The 25,578-nt window shown below is 49.3% G+C and overlaps 1 protein-coding gene across 3 annotated transcripts in view; it reads right to left on the bottom strand.

Annotated features, from left to right (window-relative positions):
• The window catches only part of OTOF (otoferlin), a 71,819-nt gene that overhangs the window by 5,921 nt on the left and 40,320 nt on the right, over positions 1 to 25,578 (bottom strand). The window contains exons 13-44 of one of the 3 annotated variants that reach the window (XM_046939401.1): positions 23,720 to 23,846; positions 23,396 to 23,450; positions 22,515 to 22,646; positions 22,100 to 22,162; positions 21,215 to 21,299; positions 20,144 to 20,303; positions 19,215 to 19,401; positions 18,649 to 18,835; positions 17,798 to 18,021; positions 16,974 to 17,082; positions 16,436 to 16,619; positions 15,316 to 15,436; positions 14,288 to 14,388; positions 13,833 to 13,923; positions 13,174 to 13,290; positions 12,464 to 12,616; positions 11,808 to 11,997; positions 11,318 to 11,442; positions 10,758 to 10,892; positions 10,023 to 10,184; positions 9,029 to 9,148; positions 8,505 to 8,666; positions 8,050 to 8,212; positions 7,200 to 7,330; positions 6,553 to 6,582; positions 5,755 to 5,901; positions 5,294 to 5,360; positions 3,988 to 4,142; positions 3,435 to 3,569; positions 2,449 to 2,586; positions 1,247 to 1,374; positions 554 to 724 (exon numbers count right to left, since the gene is read on the bottom strand). In XM_046939401.1, coding sequence (XP_046795357.1) covers positions 554 to 724; positions 1,247 to 1,374; positions 2,449 to 2,586; positions 3,435 to 3,569; positions 3,988 to 4,142; positions 5,294 to 5,360; positions 5,755 to 5,901; positions 6,553 to 6,582; positions 7,200 to 7,330; positions 8,050 to 8,212; positions 8,505 to 8,666; positions 9,029 to 9,148; positions 10,023 to 10,184; positions 10,758 to 10,892; positions 11,318 to 11,442; positions 11,808 to 11,997; positions 12,464 to 12,616; positions 13,174 to 13,290; positions 13,833 to 13,923; positions 14,288 to 14,388; positions 15,316 to 15,436; positions 16,436 to 16,619; positions 16,974 to 17,082; positions 17,798 to 18,021; positions 18,649 to 18,835; positions 19,215 to 19,401; positions 20,144 to 20,303; positions 21,215 to 21,299; positions 22,100 to 22,162; positions 22,515 to 22,646; positions 23,396 to 23,450; positions 23,720 to 23,846 — 4,255 coding nt within the window. The remainder of the gene's footprint in view (positions 1 to 553; positions 725 to 1,246; positions 1,375 to 2,448; positions 2,587 to 3,434; positions 3,570 to 3,987; positions 4,143 to 5,293; positions 5,361 to 5,754; positions 5,902 to 6,552; positions 6,583 to 7,199; positions 7,331 to 8,049; positions 8,213 to 8,504; positions 8,667 to 9,028; positions 9,149 to 10,022; positions 10,185 to 10,757; positions 10,893 to 11,317; positions 11,443 to 11,807; positions 11,998 to 12,463; positions 12,617 to 13,173; positions 13,291 to 13,832; positions 13,924 to 14,287; positions 14,389 to 15,315; positions 15,437 to 16,435; positions 16,620 to 16,973; positions 17,083 to 17,797; positions 18,022 to 18,648; positions 18,836 to 19,214; positions 19,402 to 20,143; positions 20,304 to 21,214; positions 21,300 to 22,099; positions 22,163 to 22,514; positions 22,647 to 23,395; positions 23,451 to 23,719; positions 23,847 to 25,578) is intronic. The other 2 variants (XM_015285201.4, XM_015285203.4) reach the window with 2 other exon arrangements.

The raw sequence follows: 25,578 nt of genomic DNA, 5'->3' as shown, positions 1-25,578 counted from the left end.
ATGAGGGCAAGGTCAGTGAAGTGGTAGCAAGGAGAAAGAAGATAATTGTTTCCCTCTGCAAGCCAGGTATATGCTACTGCCAGGAAGGACTCAGCACTCACAGGGTAAAGATCTGGGACTCCAAATGTGAAACTTCAGAGCAGACAGGTCCCACTGCATTCCCTGCTCTATACTTTGCTAATACCTTTCTGCCCCAGTCCTTTTACTCTGTGCTGACTCAGACCTGAAATCCCCAGTGCACCCTGCTTGACCTCTGATGCTTTGCTCCTTTGGTCATGCTGCTATTACAGCTCTAGTCTCACTCTTCTACTGAGCCCCATCAGTGCCCCTCAACCCCTTCCTCCCAGCCCTGGATTCCTGCTTACAACCCACTCTGCTGTTGCACTCCTGTTCTGGTCCTAAAACCCCTGTTAAGAGAAAAAGTACAGCACAGACTTCCCCATCAGAAGGCAATGAAAGAGGGAGATTCCTGCAGGAGATCTAGGCTTGGCGTGGAAGATGAGACAGGCATGGGTCCAGGCAGGAGACTGGGCAGGGAAAGCTTTGTTCGTACATGGAGTAAGTCTGTGACACCCCACACGTAGCTCGGTGCTTGCTGTAGTAGCGGTTCTCCAGGTCAATCTTGGTCTCCCCAATGAGGTCATCTGTCCCCACCAAGTCCCAGTCATACACTGCCACTGTCAGCATGGACTCCATGGGGAAGGTGGCCTCAATGTCAAAGGACCTAGGCCAGGGGAAAGCAGATGAAGAGAATGAGTTGGAACACTTGGCTGCTGTTCAAGATCACAGGCAAGTTGGGTCTGCTCCAGTTTGTGGTCAGTGTTTAATTTGCATCTGTCACTACAGTATGTTCAATGTACGTGTTGTAACTTAATCTCTACATGGGCTGTTTTGGATCCAGCAGCCCTAGAAGGGAGATGGCACGTAAGGATTGCTTGACCTGGTTGACTCAACAGCCCTGAAACTATGTTTCTGTCACTAGGGAGCCAGGCAATACTCTCCCAGGAGTTCAGGCCTGACGCTTCCTAGAACAGATACTTTGTCATGTTCAGTTATGGACATCTCCTAAACATCCTTTTCTATGTTGACCCCACTACTGCTAAAGGAGAGATGGCTTAAATGTGTGATGAGTCCCAACCTCTGAACACAAAGCAGCTGTGGGATGACTAGGATACAGGTCCGAGGGATGACAAGCTTAGCTAATCCTTTCTGGGTGTGAACAGGTGATAGAGCTTGGGCAACTCACTTTCCGAAGACAGGATTCAGCTGCTTGGAGATATAGTTCTCCTTGTCTTTGATGTCTGTCTTCCCCAGCTTGATGGCAATATAAGGGTCAGCTTTCCCATTGATGTCAGCTGGGTGGAGGTCTGTGGCCTGGAGAGGAGGAATGTTGAGTCAGTCCCATCCATGCTGGTGAACAATTCAGGAATGTTTCTGTCCTGATCCCTGAGACCAGGCCAAAGCCACATGATGAAGCTCTTTTGTCCCCTAAGCAGAGTCACTTGGCTTAAGCTGGTGAGAAGTCCTGCTGCATGTTAACCCCTGTCTCCACTTGGGGAGAAGTTATTCCTAGCCAGCCATAGTTGGCTGTTTCCCCTCAGAAATACGTAAACAGAGCCTCCTTTGCTGTCTCTAAAGAGAGACCTAGAGAAAACTTGACTAGTAGGTCAAGAAGACTTCCTCCTCCAGCTATTGTTCTCTCCACTGACTATACTGGGGTCCAGAGTTTGTGGGGATTCACCTCACAAAGGGGATTCTCCTCACAAATCACCCTCATATTAAGGGTGATTTCAAACTCTCCAGTTCCAGCCACCGTCATTGCGCACAGCAGCAATTTCCCATGCCAGGGTGTATCTAGTGATGATGCCAGTCCTGATTAGTAGTGGTACTGGCCAGGCTGGTATCTACTGTCACAACCTCAGTGGTAATGGATGGATGGGAGACTCCTCGTCACCGCTGGTCACAGCAATGCTGCACTGGATGGAGAACCTGGCTAGTGGGAAACATCACCCAAAGTTGTATTTGTAAAACATCAGGAGCAAGGTGGTAAAAAGGGTCAGCACACATGCTTCTAAGCAGGGCTAGTGCCTAGCTGATGCGTCTCACTCCTGTTCTTGCAGACATGAGGTGACTAATTTGGGGGACGGAGTTTCCCAGGGCACACTTTGTATATGTAAGGATATATTGTCCATTAGCTGCACCAGGCTGATAATCATTTGGGATATGCTAAAGAATGTGCCACCCCCTTCTGCCAGGTCCACTAGACCCCGCCAGCTCCCATTATGCTCTGTACTAAAGCATCATGGGGATGTAAGGAACCAGCACCTTCTAGTCCAGACCCTGAGAGCTAAAACCCAATGTCCCTACAGATTCAGGACCAGCTCAAGGGTGTTCACTGTGGAAGTGAGCGCAGGATCATTCTTTGCCACAGCATGCTGTTATACTCACCCTCACAATATAGACTCGGACCAGCACATTGATGGGGTCGTTGCTGGGAATCCCCTGGAACATGCCAAAGGTGGGGTCATATCCTGCCTCCTTGGTGATATCATCAGGGAGAGGCACTTTGTAGACACACATGGAGCCCTGGTGGGAGGGAGTGCACAGCCTGATTAGAACCTGGCTGCCCCGGGTGAGCAGCCCCATCCCAGACCACCCTGAGCTCAACCTTGCCTATAGCCATGTGCTGTAGCATATCTGGAAGCTTCCTTCACCCCTCAATCACTACTTTCAGTGTTTGCTACAATGAGCAAAGAAATTGGACAAAGGGAATGAGGCTTGCAGAGGAATCAGACTAGCAAATGCTTATGGACAGGGATTTCCAAGGGTAAAACGGACAGAAGGACAACAGCCTGGGCAGAGAACCCAAGTCCTAGGCACCAGGCTGGGCTCTTGGGGCTGCACAGTAGTGGTCCTGGCTAGAGTAGTTGAAGGGGGCAGCCACGCTTTTTATATCACTTAACACAAGCAAAGGGCAAATTTGGCATTAATGGGCTTAGTCTGGCCAGGATCACACCCTCCAAAAGCAGCCTCACTTGTCCAAGAATCTTACAGTTGACAGATGTGCTCCTGCATTGCCTGGGTACTGGCACTAGTGCACCATGGCAGTGAGTCCAGGTGAGTACTCCTGGGGAGAAGTGGTTCACAGAGGAAACCAAGAGCAAGACTCATTTCCACAGCAGTCTTTGAAGTGGAGAAGCCTTCTGTAAGAACTATTAAGCATCTGTTTGCCTACAGAGCCTTCTCTCTATAGATGTGCTACTTGAAGCCTGGAACTATCCATAGAGACTTTCCATCTCTGCAAGGTTTTATGGATGGGTCAATGCAATTTTATTTCTATTGCATCCAATCCTTTCCTACTAAAGCACCTTCAGCACAGAAGCCTGTAGGCGAGGGCTGTCCCTGTCCTGGGCCAACTCAGCCACCAAACTCACTTTGAACCTTCCCACTATCCGCTCTTCTTCTGTTGCATTGTCATCATTGTCCCCAATCTTCCCACGGAGCAGGTTGAAGGTGTGCAGCCAGTCCTCAAAGTTATCAAATTCTGCTTCCAGCTCTTTGTTGAAGACCTAGAAGACAGAAAGGAGGGGAATCAGGTTAAAAACCAAAACAAACAAACAAAAAAAAACAGCGAGGAAAAGATAGGGTGACTGCAAGTAAGATGGAACAAAGCTCCCAGTGCTGAATTCACTAGGAAGAGAAGGGATCTTTTGTTTGGACCTTGATATAAGTGCCTCTTCAAACTGATTGTGCACAAGAGGGACACTCAGCTGAATGGATGAGAGCAGCTGCTCCCAAACTATGGAAGACCCAGGTTCTGAGCCCCAGATTCGCTGGCTACATCAATCCTAATAAACACCATGTACCATAAAACAGAGCCCATCCCTGCTGAATCTCCATTGGCCTGGCTGTGGCTGGAAAGCCCTCCCCTTTAGCCAGAGCCAAACCAAGCTTCAGGGCCCCCTTCTTTCCAGCTGATGCACGCACCTTCAGTTCATCAATCTTCTGCTTGTTCTTCTTCTCAGGGAGCTCAGGGGCTGACTGCTGCTTCTTCTTCTTGTCATCTTTGGGTGCCTTGGACTTCTCCTTGTTCTTTGCCTGGCCCTTGAAGCCTTTCATGGGAGAGTCATCAAGTTTGATTTCTGGGTCCAAGGGGAAGCGGCAGGGAAGGAGGAGATGGAAATGAAGGTGAGGAAGGGTGGGGGAGACAGGGAAGGGAGACTTGATCAAGGTCTTTAAAATGGGAGGATCATGAAAGCTGACAGCTGTGACTGCCTGCAGCTCCCATTTCAGCCCTGGAGTAACTCTTCAAGCCCTCTCCTGTCTTTCCTTGTTCTCTGGCCATCACAGCCTGTGTCACAGCATTTCCATGAGCCTAGTGGTCTCTGTGAAAGGACCTTCCAGAACATAAATTATTCAGACTGAGAGCACTAGGTTCTAGCTAGCCTCCGTAGCAGTAAGAAGATCTGATTCCACCAACAGCATCTCCTTTCCTCCTCCTACTGGAGACTTTTCCTGTCACGTGCAGCCTGGAGAAAAAAAAGCCCAGCCTAGGTGTTGCAAAGGTGACAGTGCTTGATGCTCAGTACCAAGGCACAGTCTGCTGCCCTTACAGAGGGTGATGCCCATGGCGAGCTGCGTCTCTATTCAGAGCAGCCACCAGCTGGTGGCACCAGTTACACAAGGAAAGGCTGTTGGAAAGAAGTCTGAGCTAAGCAACTTTGTGCTCTTCTCCCACCCATCTACAATCTCCATCCCTCACTGCCTCAATCTGCCAGCTTTCATGAATGCTGGGCGGTGCAGATGAGGACAGATGAAAAACAACAAGGACATAGTGAGGAAGAGGAATGGAGGAAGGAATGGGAGTGCCAAGGGGAAATGGGTCCTGCTCAGAAGACAGAAGAAGAAGGATGTGGGACACAAGACATCCCCCTGCCATGACAGCAAACCCATGAAGAAGCTGCTCCAAGCTTGGCAAGACTTCATCTTTCTAGTGATATGAAGGCTGGCCTTCATAATGGAACCAGGCTCTGTATTTCTCTCAGTGAATAATTTTTGCATTGCCTAAGCAAGACAACAACCTGTTGTCATACGAATGTGGGACATATGGAAAGGATAGGTGAAAGTCCTCAGGGAAACCTGTTCCAGCCCTGCTGATGGGACTGACAAGGACCCTCCAGGCTGCAAATGGATGATGTCACCCTTGCAGCCATATGTCTGGTCCAGCAGGGTGCTCAAGCCCTGGTCCTCCCCTTTGCAGCTCCACTCCCTCTCTTGCTTGCAAGCTGCTTACCCTCTGCAATCTCCATCTCTTCCTTCTCCTCTGCTTCTGCTGCAGCTGCTTCCTGCTGCCGGAGTTGCTGGGGGAAAAATGAAGCAAGCAGGGAGTGGGTGACTGTGTTGAGGGGCTCTGTGCTCGCTGGAAATGCCTGACTCAGGGTCACAGTTACAGCTTTTTTCCTATCCAAGCAGCGAGCTAGGGTCTGGCCACCAAAGGTGCTTGGTGCAGCCTTGAGCAGTGATCCTGTTATCACTGTGTTTGCCTGCAAACCCAACACCATATGTTGTGCATCCAAGGAAGGTGAATCCTGCTCAGCGCTGCCAAGTGAATGCCTCACCAACAGGCAAGCAAGGAAAGCACTACAGCCTTGAGCCTTTGGAAACAGCTGGAGAGAGCTGAGGCCTTGCCTACAGAAGGCAATAGTGTTCTCCTATTCCAGCCTACATACCCCCTCTCCTTTGTTCAGCACCCACCTCTTTCATAGTCTCAATTGAAGCAAAATACTTGGACCACCAGTCCAGCATGCTCTCATCTGGCTCCTCTTCTTCTATCTCTTCTCCTCCTCCTCCTCCTCCACCTCCTTTCTTCTTCTTTTTCTTTTTCTCCTTCTCTTCTTCAGACTGTGGGGAACAAGGGTGGCAAAGGCAGAGAAGAGGATTCAGGTGAAAATCAAATGCATCTTGTAGTGGAAAGGTGGTGGGGAAAGCACCTGAGCAGACAGTGCCCTCCTGTCTGCATGGGCTCATTAGCATTTACCCCTTTTAAAGACAGAGACACAGGCACTGAGCAACAAAGTGAGGTGCCTGAGGCTCCAGCAAGACACTGAGCCAGCATCCTGAGATGTCTCTTCCTATCCGTAATCCATTTCATTTATGCATTTCTCATGCTACAGCATTGTATGTGGCAGCGATTCTCCCTCTGCCTAGGAAGTACCCTGTGTCCTCCTGGAAGCACCACAAACCCCTCTGGGTTCTGGTACCTGGCTGTGGTGGCAATAACCAGCACCTCCTTCCCAGGGAGCTGCTTGCCTTGCTCCTCCTGGCACAGCAGTGCTGGGAAGTGCTGGTCCAGAAGTGCTTCCCAGTCTGTGGGGACCAGGCCAGAGTTCTTTAACAGTCAACACTGCTCCATCTCTGCCCTGGGACAAAATGGCACTAGCCCCCACCTATTTTAGGGACATTGAGGATGCATGGTCCATTGAAAGCTGCACAGAAGGGTAGGATGGGGTGTAGAGGTTGGGAGCAGGGATGATGAGCAGAGCCATCACTTACCACATCCACCTTCACCACTGCGTCGGAGTTCTGCCACCCAGGGTGGAAGGGAACAGAGAGGAAGAGTAGGTTAGCAGCTCAACCTCACCTGAGTGTACATACACACAGGCACACACATGCATGGCAAGCTGGAGAAGTCACAGACTGCTCCCCACGGCGTGAGGAACCACAAGCCTTGCACAGAGCCCTGGCTGGGAAAGCTCTGTGTACATGGGAGATGCTGCTGTGACACACCAAACCCATCTCTGCCTTGGAGACCCCTTTCTTGGGTTCCAAGGAGAACCACCATTCCATGCAACAAAGACTCTGCTTTCTTTGAGCTTTTCTTGCCTAGCAAGGGGGTCCTCATTCCCATTTGTCCTTGTCCTGGGACAGGGAAATATTTTTGAAGGAAAACATGAAGCTGTCTAATTTGCTTAGCCCAGAACAGTCCTCCTCTGGGCAGCAAGCAACAGTTGAGTCTAGCCAGAACAGAAAGAGGTTGATTTGCAGGACTGGTACTGACCCAAGACCCTTCAACTCCAGGCATCAGCCCAGCCCCATAACTACATGGGATAAAGCAGTACTCCTTTGGGTGGAATCCTTCAGAGACGGGCAGTTCAGTGAAGAAAGCAATGCTAGCATAGCTCTGACACACAGATACTCACAGCTTCCAGCTTCACCATGGTCTCCATCTTCTTGATAGGAACCTCAGGTTCCATGTTGACAATGATCTCCCCTGTGGGGCGAGAGCGAGGGGCCCCGTTGGCCATTGCCAAGTAGCCTTTGAGCTGTTTAGCTGGACAGAGGACAGAGGAAGAGAGAAGAGAGAAGGAGAGTGTAGAAAAGAAACTGAGAGCTCAGGCAAGATGTTGCAATATTGATGCAGGAGTGATGTAAGGTCACCTTGCTCAGAGGAGAGGGGCAGGGGGAATGAGCACACTTTTAATCAATAGCAAGATTAAAAGATGGTGCTGTAACAAAGGAAAGCAGATCATGAGAAAGGCTTGTTTTTAACATCTGCCCCAACTTCTAGAGAAGAGATATGGAAAAGGATTGTCCTGAAAATACCAGCATAAAGAGATGCAAGTAGAGGTCCTAATAGCAGAAGCAGCAGCTGAGAGCATTGCAAATTCATCTTGAGTCTTGGGGAACATTTGGAGTGTGGAGACATGAAGTTACAGAGATCATAGAACCACAGAATGGTTTGAGTTGGAAGAAACCTTTAAAGGCCAACTGGTCCCACTCCCCTTCAGTGAACAGGGACACCCACAGCTCCATCAGATGCTCAGAGTCCCGTCCAGCCTGACCTTGGGTGTCTGCAGGGATGGGGCACCACCACCTCTGGGCAACCTGTGCCAGTGTCTCACTGCCCTTATTGTAGACGTTAAGGATGAAGCAGCCTTTCTTGTCTTACAACGGCAACCATCCCATCTCCTCTTTGTCCATGCCCCTCAGCTGTCTGCAGTGCTCCACAGACACCCCACAAGCTGTGTCCCCATGGCCCAAGGCTGGTACCTGTCATATTCCAGTGCTGGGCTTTCTTATCTGGTGGGCGGTAGATGAACTTTCGGAGGGAGCTGACGGTATGGGAGCCCACCAAGGTGTAGCGCCCAAAAGCCCGGCAGTCCACCACTCGGATGTTCAGAGGTGGGTGGAGCAGCTCATTCTCTGGGAGATCCTGGGATGCAAAGGTGTACCAGTTAACAAGGGATGGATGTGGACTGCGAGGCTTTGATGTGGGTGGTTGGAGAGACCATCAGGGAATAAAGCAGGGATAGGAGAGGAAGTGGTGTAGAGCAGCTCAGCAAAGCAGGCCTTGGGAACGCTCAGAGAAAGGCCACTACCAACTGGGATGGAGATCAAGTCCTTCGTTGCTGCAGGGAATCTAGAAGCAAGGGGCTAGGAGCCATTGTTTTGGGCTTCAGAAAGTCTGGGGAAGCAGAGGGCCCATGGAGAAGGGAAGCACTCACCACTTCAAACCACTTGACCAAAGTGCTGAAGTTTGGGTTTTTCTTGTAGTTCTGGATGAGAGCTGACTGAACTCCCTTCCCAGCACACTCAATGTCCACACGGGGCCGGTCCACCTGGGCCAGGTTCACTCTCTTCAGGTCCCTGAGTCCCCAAAACAAGATCTAGGACAGGAGGAGAAAGCATGAGTGTGAGAAGGACTGCTCTTGGATGGAGTCCAGCTGGGGCCAAAGGAGTTGGTATAAAGAAGCTGTATAAAGGAGCAGGGAAACAGATGCCATTGCTTGGGGACTGGTGGATCCCTGAGCATTCCTCTTCTCATCCACATGGCCTGGGGCTGCAACACAGTCTGACACCCCACGTAATCCAACCCACGGCTGATCCAGAATAACCCAAGATCTCTGCTGCTCTCCCCAGTCCCTTTTCTGTTCTGGGACCTCAATGAACACAAGAAGATCAAGTTTGTGAGATGCGCACAGCCCACGTCGCTGTTGAACATTAAGATCTGGCACTGCAATGCAATTACCTCCACTCTGTATTTACTCAGCACCGGCCGAATCCCCAGTGGCACCGGCAGGATGGGGCCTCGGTCTATGTCTGTGGGGCCATCAATTGGGGGCAGGTCTGACTTGCCCCCAGAGCCAATCTGGAAGAAATGCAGTGTGGATTAGGATCACTGTGTTGTAGTACGTTATGTCATATAATGTTTGGGGTTCAAGGGGACCCTTAAATACCATCTAGTCCAACCCCCTGCCATGGGCAGGGACATCTTTCACTAGAGCAGATTGCTCAACCCAGTTTAGAAAACTTTTAATAATGGAACAGTCACATCTTCTCTGAGAAGCTCCAAGAAAGAATGAAAATGCATATGCAGTAAGCATGCACTCTCCTGCTGTATTTGTTATACAGAGAAGAGCCCAGAATACCTGGGGCATAACGCACTAGGCAGAAGGAATGGGTCGTGGCAAGGTGTGAAAGGGGAAGCTGGGAAAACAAATGACTTGGACAAGCCTTTAAGAAAGGTGCTTGGACAGGGAAACAGGAAAAGCACCTTGATGGTAGGACTCTAGACTCAACAGCAATCTGCAAAGCTGCCCTGATCTTTCCATTATCACAGAGCATCTGAGGACATGGCAGGCAGACATACAAAATAAAGTCCCCTTTGAAATGAAAGTGAGACCTGGGATGGAGGGAGCATGTAGCCCTGAAATGTTCAAACTGGCATCCAGGAGAGCACCAAGACACTTATTGATGTCTAGCAGTGATGCTGTAGAGAATTTGAGCTAACACAACACTTCAGCAGGGTGTCCTGTCCAGAAGGAAGCTGGGACTTGCTGTACACCATCTTGACCAGCATAACTGCACAGGAGCTCTTGCTGGCACAGTAGCTGTGCTAAGCCCTTCTAGATTTTCAAGGATGTACAAAATACACACTCTTTGCATAAGCATGGATTAATTCCCACTCCCTTACAACCTCCCTAGCACATCCTCCCCCTCCCTCAGTCTGTGCTGGCTGGCACCTGGAGCAGCTCGAAGGCAGCCAGAAGGTCTCCTGCTGTAGAGTTGCCCCGGTAGATCTGGTAGTATTCCAGCTGTGGGGGGAAGCGTGGTGGGCAGTACTGCTCATCTGACATTTTCACCACTGGTTTGGCAAAGGTGCGGCCCATGAAGTCAGCTTTGCCCTAGAGAGAGAAAGAGTACATGAGTTTGCTGGCCCAATATATTATGTGTATATATATAATATACATGATATATGACCCAATATATCCCAGCTTTCCTCATTGCATTTTTGAGACATCAAATATTAGTGCCAGCTTTGGATTCTCATCTGAAGGCACTTTCTAAGTCATAAACATCTTCAAGGTGAAGGAAATGGCCTAGGACTGGAACAGCAAGGAGGCCATGCTTGAGCAGCTACTTTGAAGGGAAGGACTAAGGTAATGTCTCCTCAATTACCACATCACAGAAACTCTTGCTTCACTCTCCAAAAATAAGATAGCATTCAGTTTTGTCTAAGAGATGAGTAGCAGTGTCTCTTAGTTTGTGCCCTTGGAAATGTGGGGGTACCTTCTTCCAAGGGTCAGGAGAAAACATGCTTCTTGCACTCTCACAGAATCATTTGGGTTGGAAAAGACCTCTAAGATCATCAAGTTCAACCATCAACCCATCATCACCATGCCTACTGCACTGTCTTCCTGGCCTGTGAACATAGCATCAAAATTAGAGACATTTTTCTCTGCTGGGATTCATCTTACCACTGTGTCTTGATCATAGATCTCAATGACAATTATAGGAGGATCGTCCCGCATCTCATGGGCTTCTCCGTACAGCTCTACGTTGTCAAAAACCAGCAGCTGGTCCCAGGTTGGGCACAGGGTCTCATTGAGAACCTAGAAGAATGGAAGATGGACTTACAGCTCCAGCCCTGGGTTGAGACTCTACAGAAGGGCAGCAGTCTGAATGTTGGTCTCAGTTTCCCTGTCCCAGAGGCAGCCATGGGAATGGGCTTCCAGCATGCTCCAGTTCTTCCTAGCCAGGCAGGTGAAATTGTGGCCACAGGGATGCAGGAGGTCAGTGTGCTGGTGAATGGAGGTGTGTTCTGAGGGTGCTGCTGGGGAAGGGACTTCCAACAGGGCTCTTGGAAACAGCCAAGCCCCTGTGCCATGGCTGCTTTCCCACACCATGCTTAACCTCATTCATGATTCATTAGCAGTCATGAGACCTGTAGCATGGGAGCAGGATGTAGAGCTGATGGGACAAGTGTCACACCAACCCCAGAAACCTCCAGCCCTCCAGTTCAGGAGATGGTGTTTACCTCAGTGCATTGGCTCTGGGAAGTGAAGAAAACTCGGGCAAAGGGATCTGAAAGGCCACTACTATCAGCAGCAAATAAACTCCTGGCCTGGTACATGTGGGCTCGCAGCTGGAAAACTTGTTTCTCTGCAACAGAGAATGGAAGTGAGACATCTTGGTACACAACACTGGAGCCCAGCTGTGGGGCTCAGCCTGGAGAGCAAGACCTCAGCAGTCTACTTTTGCTCAGGACCAGCACTAATGAAGGAAATACATTCAAAACATGAGTCCCGGATGGATAAGAACTTTCTCAGCATCCTACTGTTGGTATGCAGAATGACAGCTAAGAACAGGGCAGCAGGGAAGAAGGCACACAATTCCCACATCCCAGCTCACATGGGAGCAGAGTGGGACAATTGGAAGGCCCTCCTGTCAAGTGGTGTCCAAGCAGGCTCCCTCCTGCCCTCTCAGTTGACCTATCCTCAGACCTACCAAGGGTGGGAAGATCTTACTGGTGTAAAGAAGGCTGATGGGAGGGAAGGACGGCAGGTTTTGGCCTCTGGTGGTCTTCTTCTCCTCAAAACCACAGGGCAAGCCACTCAGGAAGTCTTTGCGCTGCTTATTGAGGCCCAGCCACAAGTAAATCTCCATCTTGGCCTGAACTGTCCAGCCGGCAGGTCCGAAACCCCTCTTCCCAGGCAGCTGGGCATAAAGGTCAGAGAAGTTTACAGGTTGATAGGGGAGGCCTTGGAGAAGGACAGACTACCTCACACTACACTCCACTGCACTACATTGCTTGCATCCCTGCCACTTAAATACAAAGACTCCATCCTCATTTTTTTCCAGATCATGCCCACTACTCTGTCTCATGCGTTATCTTCTTCCTACAACATGTACTTCCTCTTTCCAAGCCAGATTTCCCTTTTCTGGCTAGATGGACCAAACATCATTTCTCTTCCAGACATTTCTGACCTAGTGAACTGGATAAGATCCTTCCTAGCAGCAGGTTTCTACCACTACCAGTAGTAGTGCCTTTCATGCCTACTATTCAAGCACCAGCAAAATTGGACCCTCAGTTCTTTAATCTCCATCTCTGATTCTCCTGGTCTGTCTCTTCTCCATCCCCCTCTTCTTGGCTGCAGTTTCCCCTGGGAAGACAGGCACACACCTTGAGAAAGACAGTCTTCACTTTGGCGCAGTCCTTGCCCATCTCCTCATCCACAATGGAGTAGAGGATGTCCTTGGAAGGGACACGGGCATAGGCAATGCGCTTGTTATTGCTCATCATCCAGATGAAGATGTCAGGGATGGTGTGCTGGGGCTGTGAACAAAACCAAAGAGTCTTGCCAGGGCCTCAGCTCCTTCAGAGCCACTGAGGCACTGGCAGGGCTGCAGAGCTTTGTAGGGCAAATTCAACAGGTCCCACAGGAGATGGATGCCCCTAGTGCCACATTATGACCACTGGAATGATTTTGAGCCTCCCACTGCAGAATCTTGTCTGCTTAAGCAAAGCTGCTGAGACCTAAGTGCAGCAGGGTGAAGCTGGATTTATGTTTGTTTTAATCAAAATAATAACTTTGGGGGTTAGAAGACTAAAGATTTATCTTTCCTCATTACTCAATGAGCATGAGGGCTCATGGGCAGAGACCATATCTCAGTTCCCTACTATGAAAGAGGTTGAGAGGAAGAGTTTTAGCACTGACCCATTCCACCCCAGCAGTGCTCCGTGGGGGGCAGTGTATAGACTTGGAGAGGCTCCTTGGACAAGACCTATGCCATGAGGACCTCTCGCACCTACAGAGACTGCAGAGAGCGCTCCTCTTGGGCCCTGGCTGTTGTGTCAGTGCACTGTTGCTCTCTCCATGCAGGGGAACGCACCTCATCTGCCAAGAAACGGAGTTTCTGCAGGAAGTTCTGCACCTGCTTCAGCTTGTCTTTCATGGTATTCTTCTTCACCTGCGACCTCAGAGTCGTGGCTTGCTGGCCCATGTTCTCCTGTAGTGAAGGGGGGATCCAAGACAGTTCAGAATAGGGGCCATGAAGGCTCTCACACATTAAATGCATGGTTTTGTAGTGTGCACTTGTCTATGGAAGCTGATGCCCTTGGCTGTGTCAGCTGGATACACACCTGCTCTTGGTGTGTCTCTTTTGCATGTCTAATGTCTTTGCAAGGAGCTGGGCTACCAGCCCCAAATATCTAGGCCAACTCTACTGCTGGAGCAGTTGTCCTCTGCAGGGTTCTCCCCAAAATTCTCCTTTCCAGTTCCTCAGCTGTCTGACACCAGTGGGGCTCTTTGTCAGTACTCCTGGATTCCTTCCCAAGGCAAAGCCATGGTGGAAGCAAGGCAGCCATGTATCCCCAAGTGCCACCTTGGATCCATGCAAGACCCAAGAGCTCTTGGGCTCCCCTATTCAGCAGTAAACCCCAAACCCTCAATGCATGGAGACTGGAAACTAGCATGCCCAAAGAGCAAATTCCCCATTGCTTTACCAAGATCAGAACTAGTCCCAGATCTTCCCAGCTGAATCACACTCACCAGCTCCCGCATGCAGGACTTGAGCCTCTCTCGGTCCAACCTCGTGCGGGAAGAGTGGTGCTGGTCCTTGTCAGCCAGTGTCACAAAGCGCCTGTGGGAAGGGCCAGCAGCATGAATGTCTTTGGTCCTCATTTGGTACGCAATCATTTCCAGGTAGCTTTTTGGCTCCCAGTGTGGTGTTGTACATGGAGAGTAGGTGCCATTCAGGTACCAGCACACAGAGACCACAATATTGAGGCTTCCGTTGTTGTTTTGGGATTGTTGGTGTGCAGACATAAGCACCACTCCAAGCCAAAAGGCAACCCATATGGCGTTGTGCCAACGCAATGAAATGCTTGCCTATCCTCCAGAGGATAAGTCGTGATGAGATTACAATCTCAGTGCCACAACCTTGCCCATAACCCCGCAGAAAGCAGGGGTTTGCAGCACAGCACTTTTGCCCATCTTTTACTCACAAGCACCCGCTGCTCAGCTCCTCCAGGACCCCTCGGAGCCGGCGCTCTGGATGTGGTTTCTCTGTCTTGATCATTTCCTGCACATCATTGAGCCCTTCCTCCTGCAGCAGGGATAGGGGAAGTAGTGAGGGGGGCAGTGGGAGTGAGGTCCATTCCTACAGGGAGCAACCCCATAGGGGGCTGCTAGTGGGAGCATCTATTTGCTTTTTCACATGTGATGACCTCAGGTCTTGGGTCTGGGACAGCTTTGGCTGTGGGAGGCAGCTTTGGATGATGGGAGCAGCTCCCACATTGTCCTGGCTGGATCTGCTAGGTTTTCTCTCTACCAATCCTACTTGGACACCTCTGCTCTACTCCTTGCTCTAGTCAGGGGGTGTAGTGACAGGACAAGGAGTAATGGCATTAAACAAAAAGAATAGATTTGGAGTAGGTATTAGGAAGAAATCCATTATGATGAGGGTGGTGAGGCCCTACTACAGGCTACCCAGAGAAGCTGTGGGTGCCCCATCTCTGGAGGTCCTCAGGGCCAGGCTGGATGGAGCCCTAGAAAGCCTGATCTGGTAGGAGTCATCCCCACCCACAGCAGGGACTGAAACTGGGTGAGCTTTAAGGTCCCTTTCAACCCAAACCATTCTAAGATTCTGTAACTGGAAGCCTGCTTTGACCCCATCAATTTGGAGTTGACATAAATGCTCCTCAGGAATTAGCTGAGATGACTAATGAGGCTCTGCCAGAGAAGTGGCTTCACTCCTGCAGTCTGTGGAGGCAAAGCCTTCCTGCTCTTCTGCTCTTTATGGGAATCCCTAGGTCTAACTGAGAAAATACAATGAGCTCCTGGGGTTTGGAAGTGTTCCAAACGTGGAACACTTCATACCAGGGAATTTTCCCTTTCTGCACAAGCTGTCTAGTGGATCCCTACCATGATTTGTCACTGCTTTGTGGCAAGCTGCAGAGTCACTCAGGGAGCCTGGATGTGCCTCATGTCTAACCCCATGCCCCAGCTCCCTCCCTCCCCAGCACATACTGACCAGCTTGTCTGCAATCTTGTCCATGATGTTGGCGTTATACAGCCTGCGGCGCTGATCCTGCCACCAGCTCTTGATGTAGATGCAGGGCTTCTTCTCAAAGTACGGCAGGTGGAAGTAGTTCCTGCAAGAGGAGGCAGATGAGATGCTCCATGGTGCTCATACTGATGGCCAAGAATAGCCCCTGTCCCCTGTCTCTTTCTGGGAGGCAGAGCTTTGATGGGGAGGGAGGACTTGGGAGGTCAGGCTGATCTGAACTACATCTTCAAAGAGAGAGGCTGCATCTCCACCAGCACACTTCCCTGCACTGGATTTGCTGGGGCCAGCACATTGGCAAGGGCTCATCATGGAACCTCAAGCATCTTCTAAAGCCATCAGTAACATTTCCATCCAGAATATGTCAACACTGCCCCATGGCTGAGCGTGAGGCTCCCAACACCCGGAGCCTGGGGGAAGATGGAGCCCAGGGAGATGGGCTCACAGATGCATGGTGCTGCTCCTCTCCTTGCAGCATTCACCTTCCCAAGGAGCTGGTGAATAAAAAAGGGAATCCCATGCAGGCTTAATCCAAAGCACAAATATCCTTAGTTCAACGTGGTTTATTTTGTTTCCCAATTGAATTAACTCAGCCAATTAATTCTGATAGCTAGCACGTATCTACTGTTAAAACATCATTAAAATAATCCAGTTTAAGTACATCTCATTAGGTTATATCCAATTAGCTTTCCCGAGTATGAGTCACTTGTATGCAAGCCTGGTCTGTATCTAGCCCAGGCACACAAAGACATGCTGATCCCACTCAGTTTGGGGCTTTCTGATCAATGACTGTAGACAGACTGATCTGAAGAGAGATGCTGAAGGCTAGCATGACAGAGAGGACTTGGTCTTTTATCCCACTCTCCTGCCTAACTCATTCTCAGTAACTTGTTCCAGCAATTTTTTTTTTTTGTTATCCTCCCTTCCTCTCTGGGTGTCCATAACCTCATCTAGCTTTTAAGATCCAGGTGATATTAAAAAGGCAGCTTGTTGCAGCAACCATAGGGTTAGAGCACTGGTGGTGCTGGATAGCCAAGTGTTGGGTGTACAGCTGGTCATGCAGGTGAGAGGTAAATTCAAGGCTTACCTGTCTGTAACCAGGGGCTTCATGGGCTGAGACGAGGAGACAGAGACCATCTCTCCATCCTCATCAGCTTCATCCTCACTTGAGTTGTGTAGCAGCTCGGACTCCTCCTCATCCCCATCCCCTCCCTCCTTCTTCCTCCGCAGGACAGGTTTGTTCATGCCATCAATCTGGTTTCCATAGTTGCCTCAAGAATGAAAAATGAAATGAAGTCACAGGGCTGTAACTCCCATGGGGGCTAAGTGGGCGCCATCACCTGCCTTTTGTTCAAGCTGGGGAGAAATTTTCTCCACAGGGCAGTTGAGTTCAACTCTGTGAACCTTGCCCAGAAAGCACAAGTTAGTGATGGATGCTCATGCCCTGCTCAGGTCCCTTTTCAAACCAGAAGGAGTGCATGCCATCCCCTTGCGGTCAGTCTCAGAGGCACGTGCACTGGCACGATTGCATGGAAAAGGAGGGAGGAAACCTTGCTCTTGGCCTTGGATCCCTCATTCCCCACCAGGTGTGCTTCAAAACCACCCTCACCAAGAAAACAACCAACCTATTGTAACCTCAAAGTTGATGGGTTTGTCACCGATCTTCCTGTCGATCATGGTAGCTTCCAGGAAGGCTCCAAAAAGAAAGAACTCCTCCATCTTTCCAGTGCAGTTCTGCAGGAGAAATCCCAGAGGTCATGGTTTGGGTCAGCCAGAGGGACACTGAGCCCTGGGCACAGGGGTTCATCATCTGATCCGTCTGAGCACTCTCATGGGCTCTGCTTGGGTTTTGAGAAGACCATGGAGTTTTGTGTCCTTCAGCCTCACCCATGTGAGGGGCAGGTGTCTGCCTGAACTGGGTCCCTAGGATCTCTGCAGAGATAGTTTGACCAGAGGTTTTACCCTGATGTTTAAATGTGGTGGTTTAACTGAGATTGGCCATCCCTTGCTTATGAGAGACTGCCTAAAGGACACTCAGGGATATGAACTCAAGTTTGCTCACAGACTGAAATAATCAAATCTTGGGGAACCCTTTGTTTGGATGCACTTTCAGCAATCGAATGGCTTTACTTCCAAGTGGCTTAATTTCCTCTAGAGGTGAGATGAGACCACTTTTTGCTTTTCCATTTCCAAAGGAGAGCTTTCACCTCGAACATGAGCTGTCATACAACAGCTCCATTTCTACTTCTCACCTCTGGTTCATACAGACTGACATATGTTGGCATCCCTATGTAGGACAAGAATGGATGTATCTGTGTACACAGAGCAAAGACAGCAGAACATTTAGCACAATACTAAATGAAATCCTGTCTGTGAGACCAGATAACCAGCCGAGGGGACTGAGACCCAGAACTCTTCACTGCCAACTGTAGGGTTAGGGGAGACTCACATCAGCAACTGGTGTGGCCTGCTCCACTTGCACCTCAGTGGAGCTGTTGATCTCTGGGTTGGTGGTATCCAAGATCTCAACCGCAAGGCTCATCAGCAGCCTGGCCCGGAAGGAGACGCCTTCCCCCAGCCCCTCATTCAGCTCTTGGTGTTCATCCATCAGGGTGTAGTTCCGAGTGGAGCCATACATGTTCACCCATGCAGGGCCAAAGGTGGGCAGGTAGCCTGCAGGAGAACAGATCTGCTGGTAGAGAAGGGGTATGCAAGAAGGAGGGCACATCTTTGTCTCAAGATCATTGCATTCCTGCTGTGACATAGACTTGAATATACACGTGTGCATGGAGATGCATTTTTACAATTGTATATGGAAACAGTTTTGCAGTGAAGGCAGTGATGGGTACTTTGCAGTGCATCAGCCTAAAGAGAGGTGAGTCTCCCACTGGGCAAGTCTCCTAATATGAGAGTCAAGAAAGAAGAGAGAACTCCCCATTAGTTCTTTTTCAAAGAGCCATCTTTGGTTTCATGATGCTCCTGGCTCATGTGTTCATGTATGTGTGAAAGTGGGAGCCTGTCAAATATTCATCCATCCATGGCAACAAATGTCTTAGAAAGGGACAACTGTTTTTTAATGTCTTTGCCTTCAAGTGTTGGCATGGAGGCTTGTGATTGGGCTTGATTTTCAAAGAGCTCTTGTCCAGTGACTTCAGAAGGGCACTGCAGTGAGTCTTGATCACTCCAACCAAGAAGCAGCTACCTCCAAGACTGGGAAGAGAGCCTGAGCTATTTTATTATCTCTGCCCAAGGGATACTTCTCTGCTGTGAAGAAGGTCCCACACCCCACTTCAGCTTTACCTTTGTCTCCTTCATTAGAGATCTTCCTCAAATCAATGAAATGGGTACCAATGGCCACATCATTGACTTTGTCCGAGTCTCGGATCTGGATCTTTATCCGCTTGCACAATGGAGGGAACATTTCTGTGAAGATGATTTGCTCATTCCAGAGGGGCTCATAGCTGCTTTTTTGCACTGATGTCTTCCCCTGCAGAGTGGGACAAGAAAGATATTTGATATCTCTGTGGTGGTTAGAGGTCACAAGCATCATAGCAATCATTATGGAGAAAGTTAACTCTATCCCAGCCAAAACTGGGACACATCCTGCACTCCTCCCATGTTAATGACCACATTAAGGTCATTTCACTTTCTCCTCTCCCAAGGAAATAGCTCTTTTCCTCTACTGGAGATGGCTGCAAACCCATCATAGTCTGCACAAGAAAGGGGAACACGATATGTGGCAAACTGTGATTTTGCCATGCATCCCAGCATTATCATGCAAGGACAAACAAGGTTGTCTCCAGACACGAGCACAATGGGTGGTCCTGCTCATGTTACCTCCCAGGACCACCTTGGTGCTCACCCACCTTCTGCCCTGCAAATGCCACCTGCACGTAGGGGTCTACCAAGTCCTTATTCTCTCCAATGAGAGCCTTCTTCACATTGGCCATGATGCTGGTGTTCATACGGGGCAGGCCCTCTGCTCGATAGATCTTGATGTAGAAACGAGCCCACTGCCTCTCTGGAGGAACCCCATCGGGTAGGAGGAGGTTCCTGCAACAACAGCAAAGAAATAGGGTTGGAAACAGCTGCTGGGACTTGCAGAGAGCCTTGCTGAAGAGGGCTAGTGAAGTTAGCTTGCTTCCTGAGGAGATGGAAAGAGAACTCTTTTGCAGCCATGCATTTTATGGCCACCCTGTTTCCACACATCTTCCCATTTTAGGATGGGGAGTGGTGGTTTTGTAAGCAAAATCTTAGAGGTTGGGACAATCTGCATTCCACCAAAGGGATGTAATAATTACTGTCAGTGGAATCTAAAAGACAATTAAACTCAGCTTAATTTAGACATCTAAAGCCAACCTGCCAACTGGGATGTACAAAGAGCCTTTTCCTTTGTCATGATAGAAGGGGTGTGTATTTTGGGGTGAGAATCAAACTCCACCAAATGGCTTTTATTGGAAGAATTTGCTTTCCTCTTCTGGGAGAAGGAATGAGAGCCATGGGGTACAATGTGAGCAAAATCTCTGGAGGAGTTGCTAGATTTGTCCAAGACAAAGTGTCATAATACGACTACAGTACAGAACAACACCCAAAATAGTTCAGGCAGTGCCTCAAGCCCCTGGGTTGCAGCAAGTCAAGAAAGCAACACTAGCACTTTGCCACAAGACTGAGATTGTGGTGAGTGGCTGAGAAATGGATTTGAAAGCCTGTGGTTGTAGAAGGAGATATTTAATTAGCCCAAAGCACTTGGGGCTAGAATGAGGTTTTACACTCCCTTCAATATCATCCTCCGTACCCTTCAATATCATCCTCCTCTGTCTCATTGGCTTTGTGGGGTGTCTTGATGTTGTCCCCTTTCCCCACAACAGCGATGTCACACTTCAGGTAACCTTTCAGCCCAGCAGTGAGGTCCTCGGGGTCAGAAAGGATGGCCCATTTGTGGTAGAACTGGTGCTCTGGAAGCCAGAGGACAAGACTGTCATTTATTGGAAGAAATACAAAGTATAGGATATTGGAATATAACTGAATATAGAATATTAAAATGAAAGACAGAAATACAGTGATTTTGGAGGTATCTTTTCTGCAGCTATGGTCGTGTGCTCAGCTCTGCCATACTGCAAGCACTGAGCCATCAAAGAGGCAGTGCTATTTCATACAGAACAAGATTTTACAGGTCTCCTGGATGTGTATTTGCTTTATCAGTCCGACAGCCAGGACCAGTATGATTCCTTAATTCAGGGACTGGTCTTTTCATGCAGAAATATACTGGGGAATCTGGCAGGGAGCAGTGAGGGCATAGACTAAATGAGCTCTCCAGGGACTCCTTTGGTCTTCTTTCACACAATTCTCTAAATGAATCCCATCCACACCAGCTCTCACTGCCCTCACTTGAGGACAGGATGCCAAAGGCATTCACTGCTCTTTTACAATTCTATAAAACAGGTTTCATGAAACAGATGTGCTATAAACGAAGCCCATAATTGCACAACAGATTTTATGAGCACTCATAGGGCCCATCCGTGCAAAGTCACTGAGGGCTTTACCGTCAGTCAGCAACACAGCAGCAGCTCTAATCAACCTCTTTCTCTTTTTCATTGCACATGTGCCATCTCTCTCTCTTGGTTTAAATGCCAGCTACATAGGGCAAGATCCATTCCAGGCTGAACAGGGCTCTGAGCACTTGATGGAGCTGCAAGTGCCTCTGTTCATTGCAGAGGAGTTGGGCTAGGTGATCTTGGATTCTAATTAAAGTCCATCCTGAGGAATTAAAGACCAACACCTGAGGAAAGAAGTGCCTGCCTGGATCCCTTGCAAAGACATTTCTCAGTGGTGCAGGTAGGCATGTTGGCAAACCGTGGTTACGCACCAGGCTGGGTGTAAACTGTCCCAACGTCCATCTTGAAGGAGCCCACCAAAGTCCCACTGCGCAAGAGGTTTTTTGAGTGGATCACCTGGAAATCGAGAGGGGAAGAAAAGTCAAAGGTTTGTGCATGCTATGGGGGTCCCAGGGCTCTTTCCAGAAGAGTTCAATGTCAGACAGGATGGGAGTTGATGTGTTCTCCTTGGTCTTTGCAGGACCTCAATGTGCGTATGGACTCTGTGAGGCACAGCCAGGTTGGCAGCTCTTGCTTAGCACTCTCACAAGCATCAACTTGGATTGAATGGGAACAATGCAAACAAATTCATCTTTGAAACATGATACAGTTTGCAGCCATCATAGCAAGAGATACTGGGATGTTCACTTGAAGGAAGGGTCTTCAGGATGACTGAAAACTACCTAATTCCCTTTGTGGGAGAAATTGCACAGACAATCTGTTCATGGGATAGATGTACAAGCTCCTAATTAGCATGGTTTGGTCGGTGACTCTACAAATCTCCTTGCTCACTGCCTTCCATGGCTCTGGAAGGGCTGTTTTGGTCTTAAGAACTGTAGCTCTGTATTTCAACAATAGCTCTGCCCAGCTTCCTGCTCTGGGAGGGTCTTGCTTCCCCAGAAGCCAAAACACACAGCAAAACAGGCTGAGGCTCTGACACACCAGCCATCAGCTCTGGAGGGGACTGCAAGCACAGCTGGGTGGCCCTGGCAATGAAGGCAATGATAGAGGGGGACCAGACGTCTGCTAAAGTGGTGGGGCTTATAGGGCCAGACACCTCTGCTCCTGTCAGGGACCACAAATCCATCCACAGTGCATGAGCAAAATGGACTCTTCCAAAGCTCAGAGAAAAGGGCAATGCCAGCACGCTCACTTACAGACAGCTTGATGATCTTATCAAACATGACATCCGGGGGCACGTGGAAATCGAAGACAAAGTACTGAAAGGGAAAGAACAGGTGTGAAGGCAGGAGAACGGCTCCCTTTGGGTTAAAAAGCAGTGTTACAGAACCATAGACTATCCAGTACTGGAAGAGACCCCCAAGGAGCACTGATTACACCCCTTGCTCCTCACAGCACCACCCAAACCCAAAATCTATGTCTGAGAGTGGCACTGCAATGATCCCTGAGCTCCTTCAGCTTGGGGTCATGCCCACTGCCCTCTTTCCCTAACCTCCACCTGACCCTCCCCCGACGCAGAAGAAACCTAGGTGACAAGAAATCCCCTTTAACTAATAGCAACGTAGCACCAGAGGAGCGAGAGCGATGACCATCGCTGGAGGACAGACCCACCTCATTGTAGTAAGGGCAGTTGGTCGATTCCTTCATGGATGTGTATTTCTTCTCCTCCCCAACCTCCACGCAGACCACGGGGTCCATGTTGAGCCCAACCAGCTGCCGGGCCTCGATGACAGTGATGCTGACCTGTGGAGAGATCCCATGCCCAATGGTGCAGCAGCCAAACCGACCCAGCATGTCTTCACTGCTCACATGCTGGGCATCACAGTGTTTAGAAACACCTTGAGCCCTTCTGGAGGTTATCCAGGTAAGTACTTTGATCACAATCAAGTGATCAACTTTGATCAGTACAATCCCCCGTTAAAACCACCCATGTGATCCTCTTGTTCACAGTGGCCAATTAATTGGTCTTTATGTTCTTGCAGTTGAAATTTGCTTGGCACCTTTCCCTTCCTCTTTATGTTCTGGTTACATCACTCCTGAACCCAGCACACTCGCACCCTGTATGTCTCACTCTTCACTCTAGGTTAATTACACACATAATTAAACCTCTTCCACGCTCTGCTCTCATTGCTTCTCCTGTTTGCTTTCATTTTGAGCTGCAAAGTGGATGCTGCAAATGTTCTGCAATAAATCTATCACAAAGATCTTTGTTTGCATCATTCTAAGAAATCCCCACAGACACATTGCTGTGCTGAGCTGAGAGGCAAGGACAGAGAGCTAAAATGCTGCTGAATCAGCACAGCTTGGTGAAAATGAGAAGAGAAACCAATTTATGGATCACGCTGGCACCAGCAAGCCCAGACTACTCAAATGGCTCCACTCCTTCACCCCTTGAGGTTCAGCTCCTCAAGTAACAGTGCTGCTAACCATAACACCTGCAAAACATACTCCCCTCTGTGAGCTGTGGTTGGGGACACAGCACTGTCACCCACCTGGTAATCCATCGGCCTCCCAGCACTTGGCTCCATTTTGATGTCAGGTTTGGACCTTTGGAGGGGCAGAAGAAACCCTCAGTCAAACAATAGGTCAACTCACTGCAAACCACGACAGAGCATTGGCAGCCCCTCCTCTCTTTGAGTCTGAAGAATTGAACACCAGAGGCTGCAAGCCATCGCTGAACATTAGTGCTCTTTGTAGCAGGTTGGATATTTCCCAAGAACACTGCTTGCACATGAGAACGGAATTTCCAGTACATCCCATCTCTTGGATGTGGGATGCAAAGTGTGCCCTCAACCCCTGGCTTACACAACCCTCACCTCTTGTTTGAGACATTGGTGGTGACAGCTGTGACAGAGGCCAAGGAGATGGTGTCCGGGTCCAGCCCCCCTCCCAGTCTCATGACTTTTCGGTCCAGGTCTTCTGCCTCCAGAACAGCAGGTTCATCTGCATAAACACACAGACACAAAGGAATGTCTCTCATTGTTTCCACTAGGTGAATAATTAAAGGTGCAGGGAAAGGTAACCAATACGTCCTATCAACCTCACCCGATAATACAAAGAACGATGGTCACCAGGTCAGCTCACAGACAACCTGGTCTGAAAGGGATTAAAAATAGGTTTGCTTCATGTGACATGTTATTCCACCCAGGCAACGTGTGGTTTTGTGAAGCTTTGGAAAAGTGAAAAATGAGAAACAACCCAGACGTCAAAGGGTGAAACAGCATTTGAGCAAGCTGCAGCTCTACCTGCAATTGCAAACATAACAAACCGCCTAGCTCTGGGGCAGAGGAGTATGAAAGAACAGAAGAAAGGGGTAATTCCCCAAGGTGGAAAATAGCTGCAGGGAAGGGCAAGACCCCAAACCCACATGGACTGAGAGATATGGCCGAGTCACCCACTGCTCTGCATTTCTGTTGAAAGAAGTTGCTGAGATATTGCACTTCCCTGTGTAAAAGCCATGCGCACACAGCACCTGCCCCTCCTGCTTTTGCTCTGGTCACAGCTTTGGAAGCAATGAGCAAAGCAGTGATAGTTTGTCTGTCTCGTTTAGCTGCTGGGTCACTGCTTGTTGGCACAAAGGGGCAGCACCAACTTCACTCATATAGCACAGGGGCTGCTCCTGGTTTCCCATCTCTTTACCAAACTAGGCAAGCTCTCAGCTTGGTGTGCTCCAGGAAAGCAGAAATCAAGTTTCTCTGGCCTGCTTTTATGAAATAAACTGGAAATAACCACGGGATCTCCTGAAGTGAAGGAAATCGAGGCCGGGTCTCTCTCCATCAGGATGGAGAGGCATTGTGGGGAAAGGGTTTTCTTATCCTCGCTGGAAGTTTTGAGGATTGAATCAGAACTAGAACACCCAGGGAGGACCCCACCAGATTATGTCCTCTGACATGCAACTGGGTGTACAGAAGAGCACCCTTCTTGCTTGGTTTTTGACGACTTGTTCTGTCTGTTGGATGTGAGCAGGACCAGCAATCCTGTGTGGAGCAGCATAAGGAAAGCAGACTACGGCACAGGAAGGACGCTGGTTCCAGATCCTGGGCACTCTGGGAATGGTTTCTGTTATGACACACTTTGTCCTGAGCCTACATGCCAATGCTTGGCCATTGGGAAGCTCGGTGAGCACTGCAGCATGTGATCCAATGGGATGAGGTTCAGTGCACGTTGCTGTATAACCAAAGGGTGCAACACATTCACCCGGTCCCATCACCAGGTGGCAAGAGCAAGGGTCTGAGAGAGGGATCATGGGATCACAGGGAGTGGAAGGAACATCTGGACATCATCCAGTTTAGTCCCCAGAGAGATGGTGCGAGGTGAGCAGAGCCCTGGCAAAGCATGCAAGAAGCACATGGCTAGTTGGGGAAGAAGCTACTGTTGTATGAATATCAGCTGCCAGCGGGTGCAGGGAAGTCACCCGGAAACAGCATCTAAAATGACATTTCATCCTTCGACACAAAAAGGCATTCTCGTGATTCTTTGCCATCGAAACCCAATACTTTGTTCTGAATGGAAACAGCAATGAATTTCCGATCACTGATGCTCTGTGCGTTTCCAGAAAGGCATCCAATTTCAGCATGGGATGGACAGCCCTGCAGCAGCTCAGCCCTTTTGCACTGTGCACGCATTGAGGGTGAAATCATGTTTTGTGTTGTCATGTTTGCAAATGATCCCCAAA

This window comes from Gallus gallus, chromosome 3 (genome assembly GCF_016699485.2).
Source record: "Gallus gallus isolate bGalGal1 chromosome 3, bGalGal1.mat.broiler.GRCg7b, whole genome shotgun sequence".
Classification (NCBI taxonomy): domain Eukaryota; kingdom Metazoa; phylum Chordata; class Aves; order Galliformes; family Phasianidae; genus Gallus; species Gallus gallus.
This window is presented reverse-complemented; position numbering and strand designations above follow the sequence as displayed.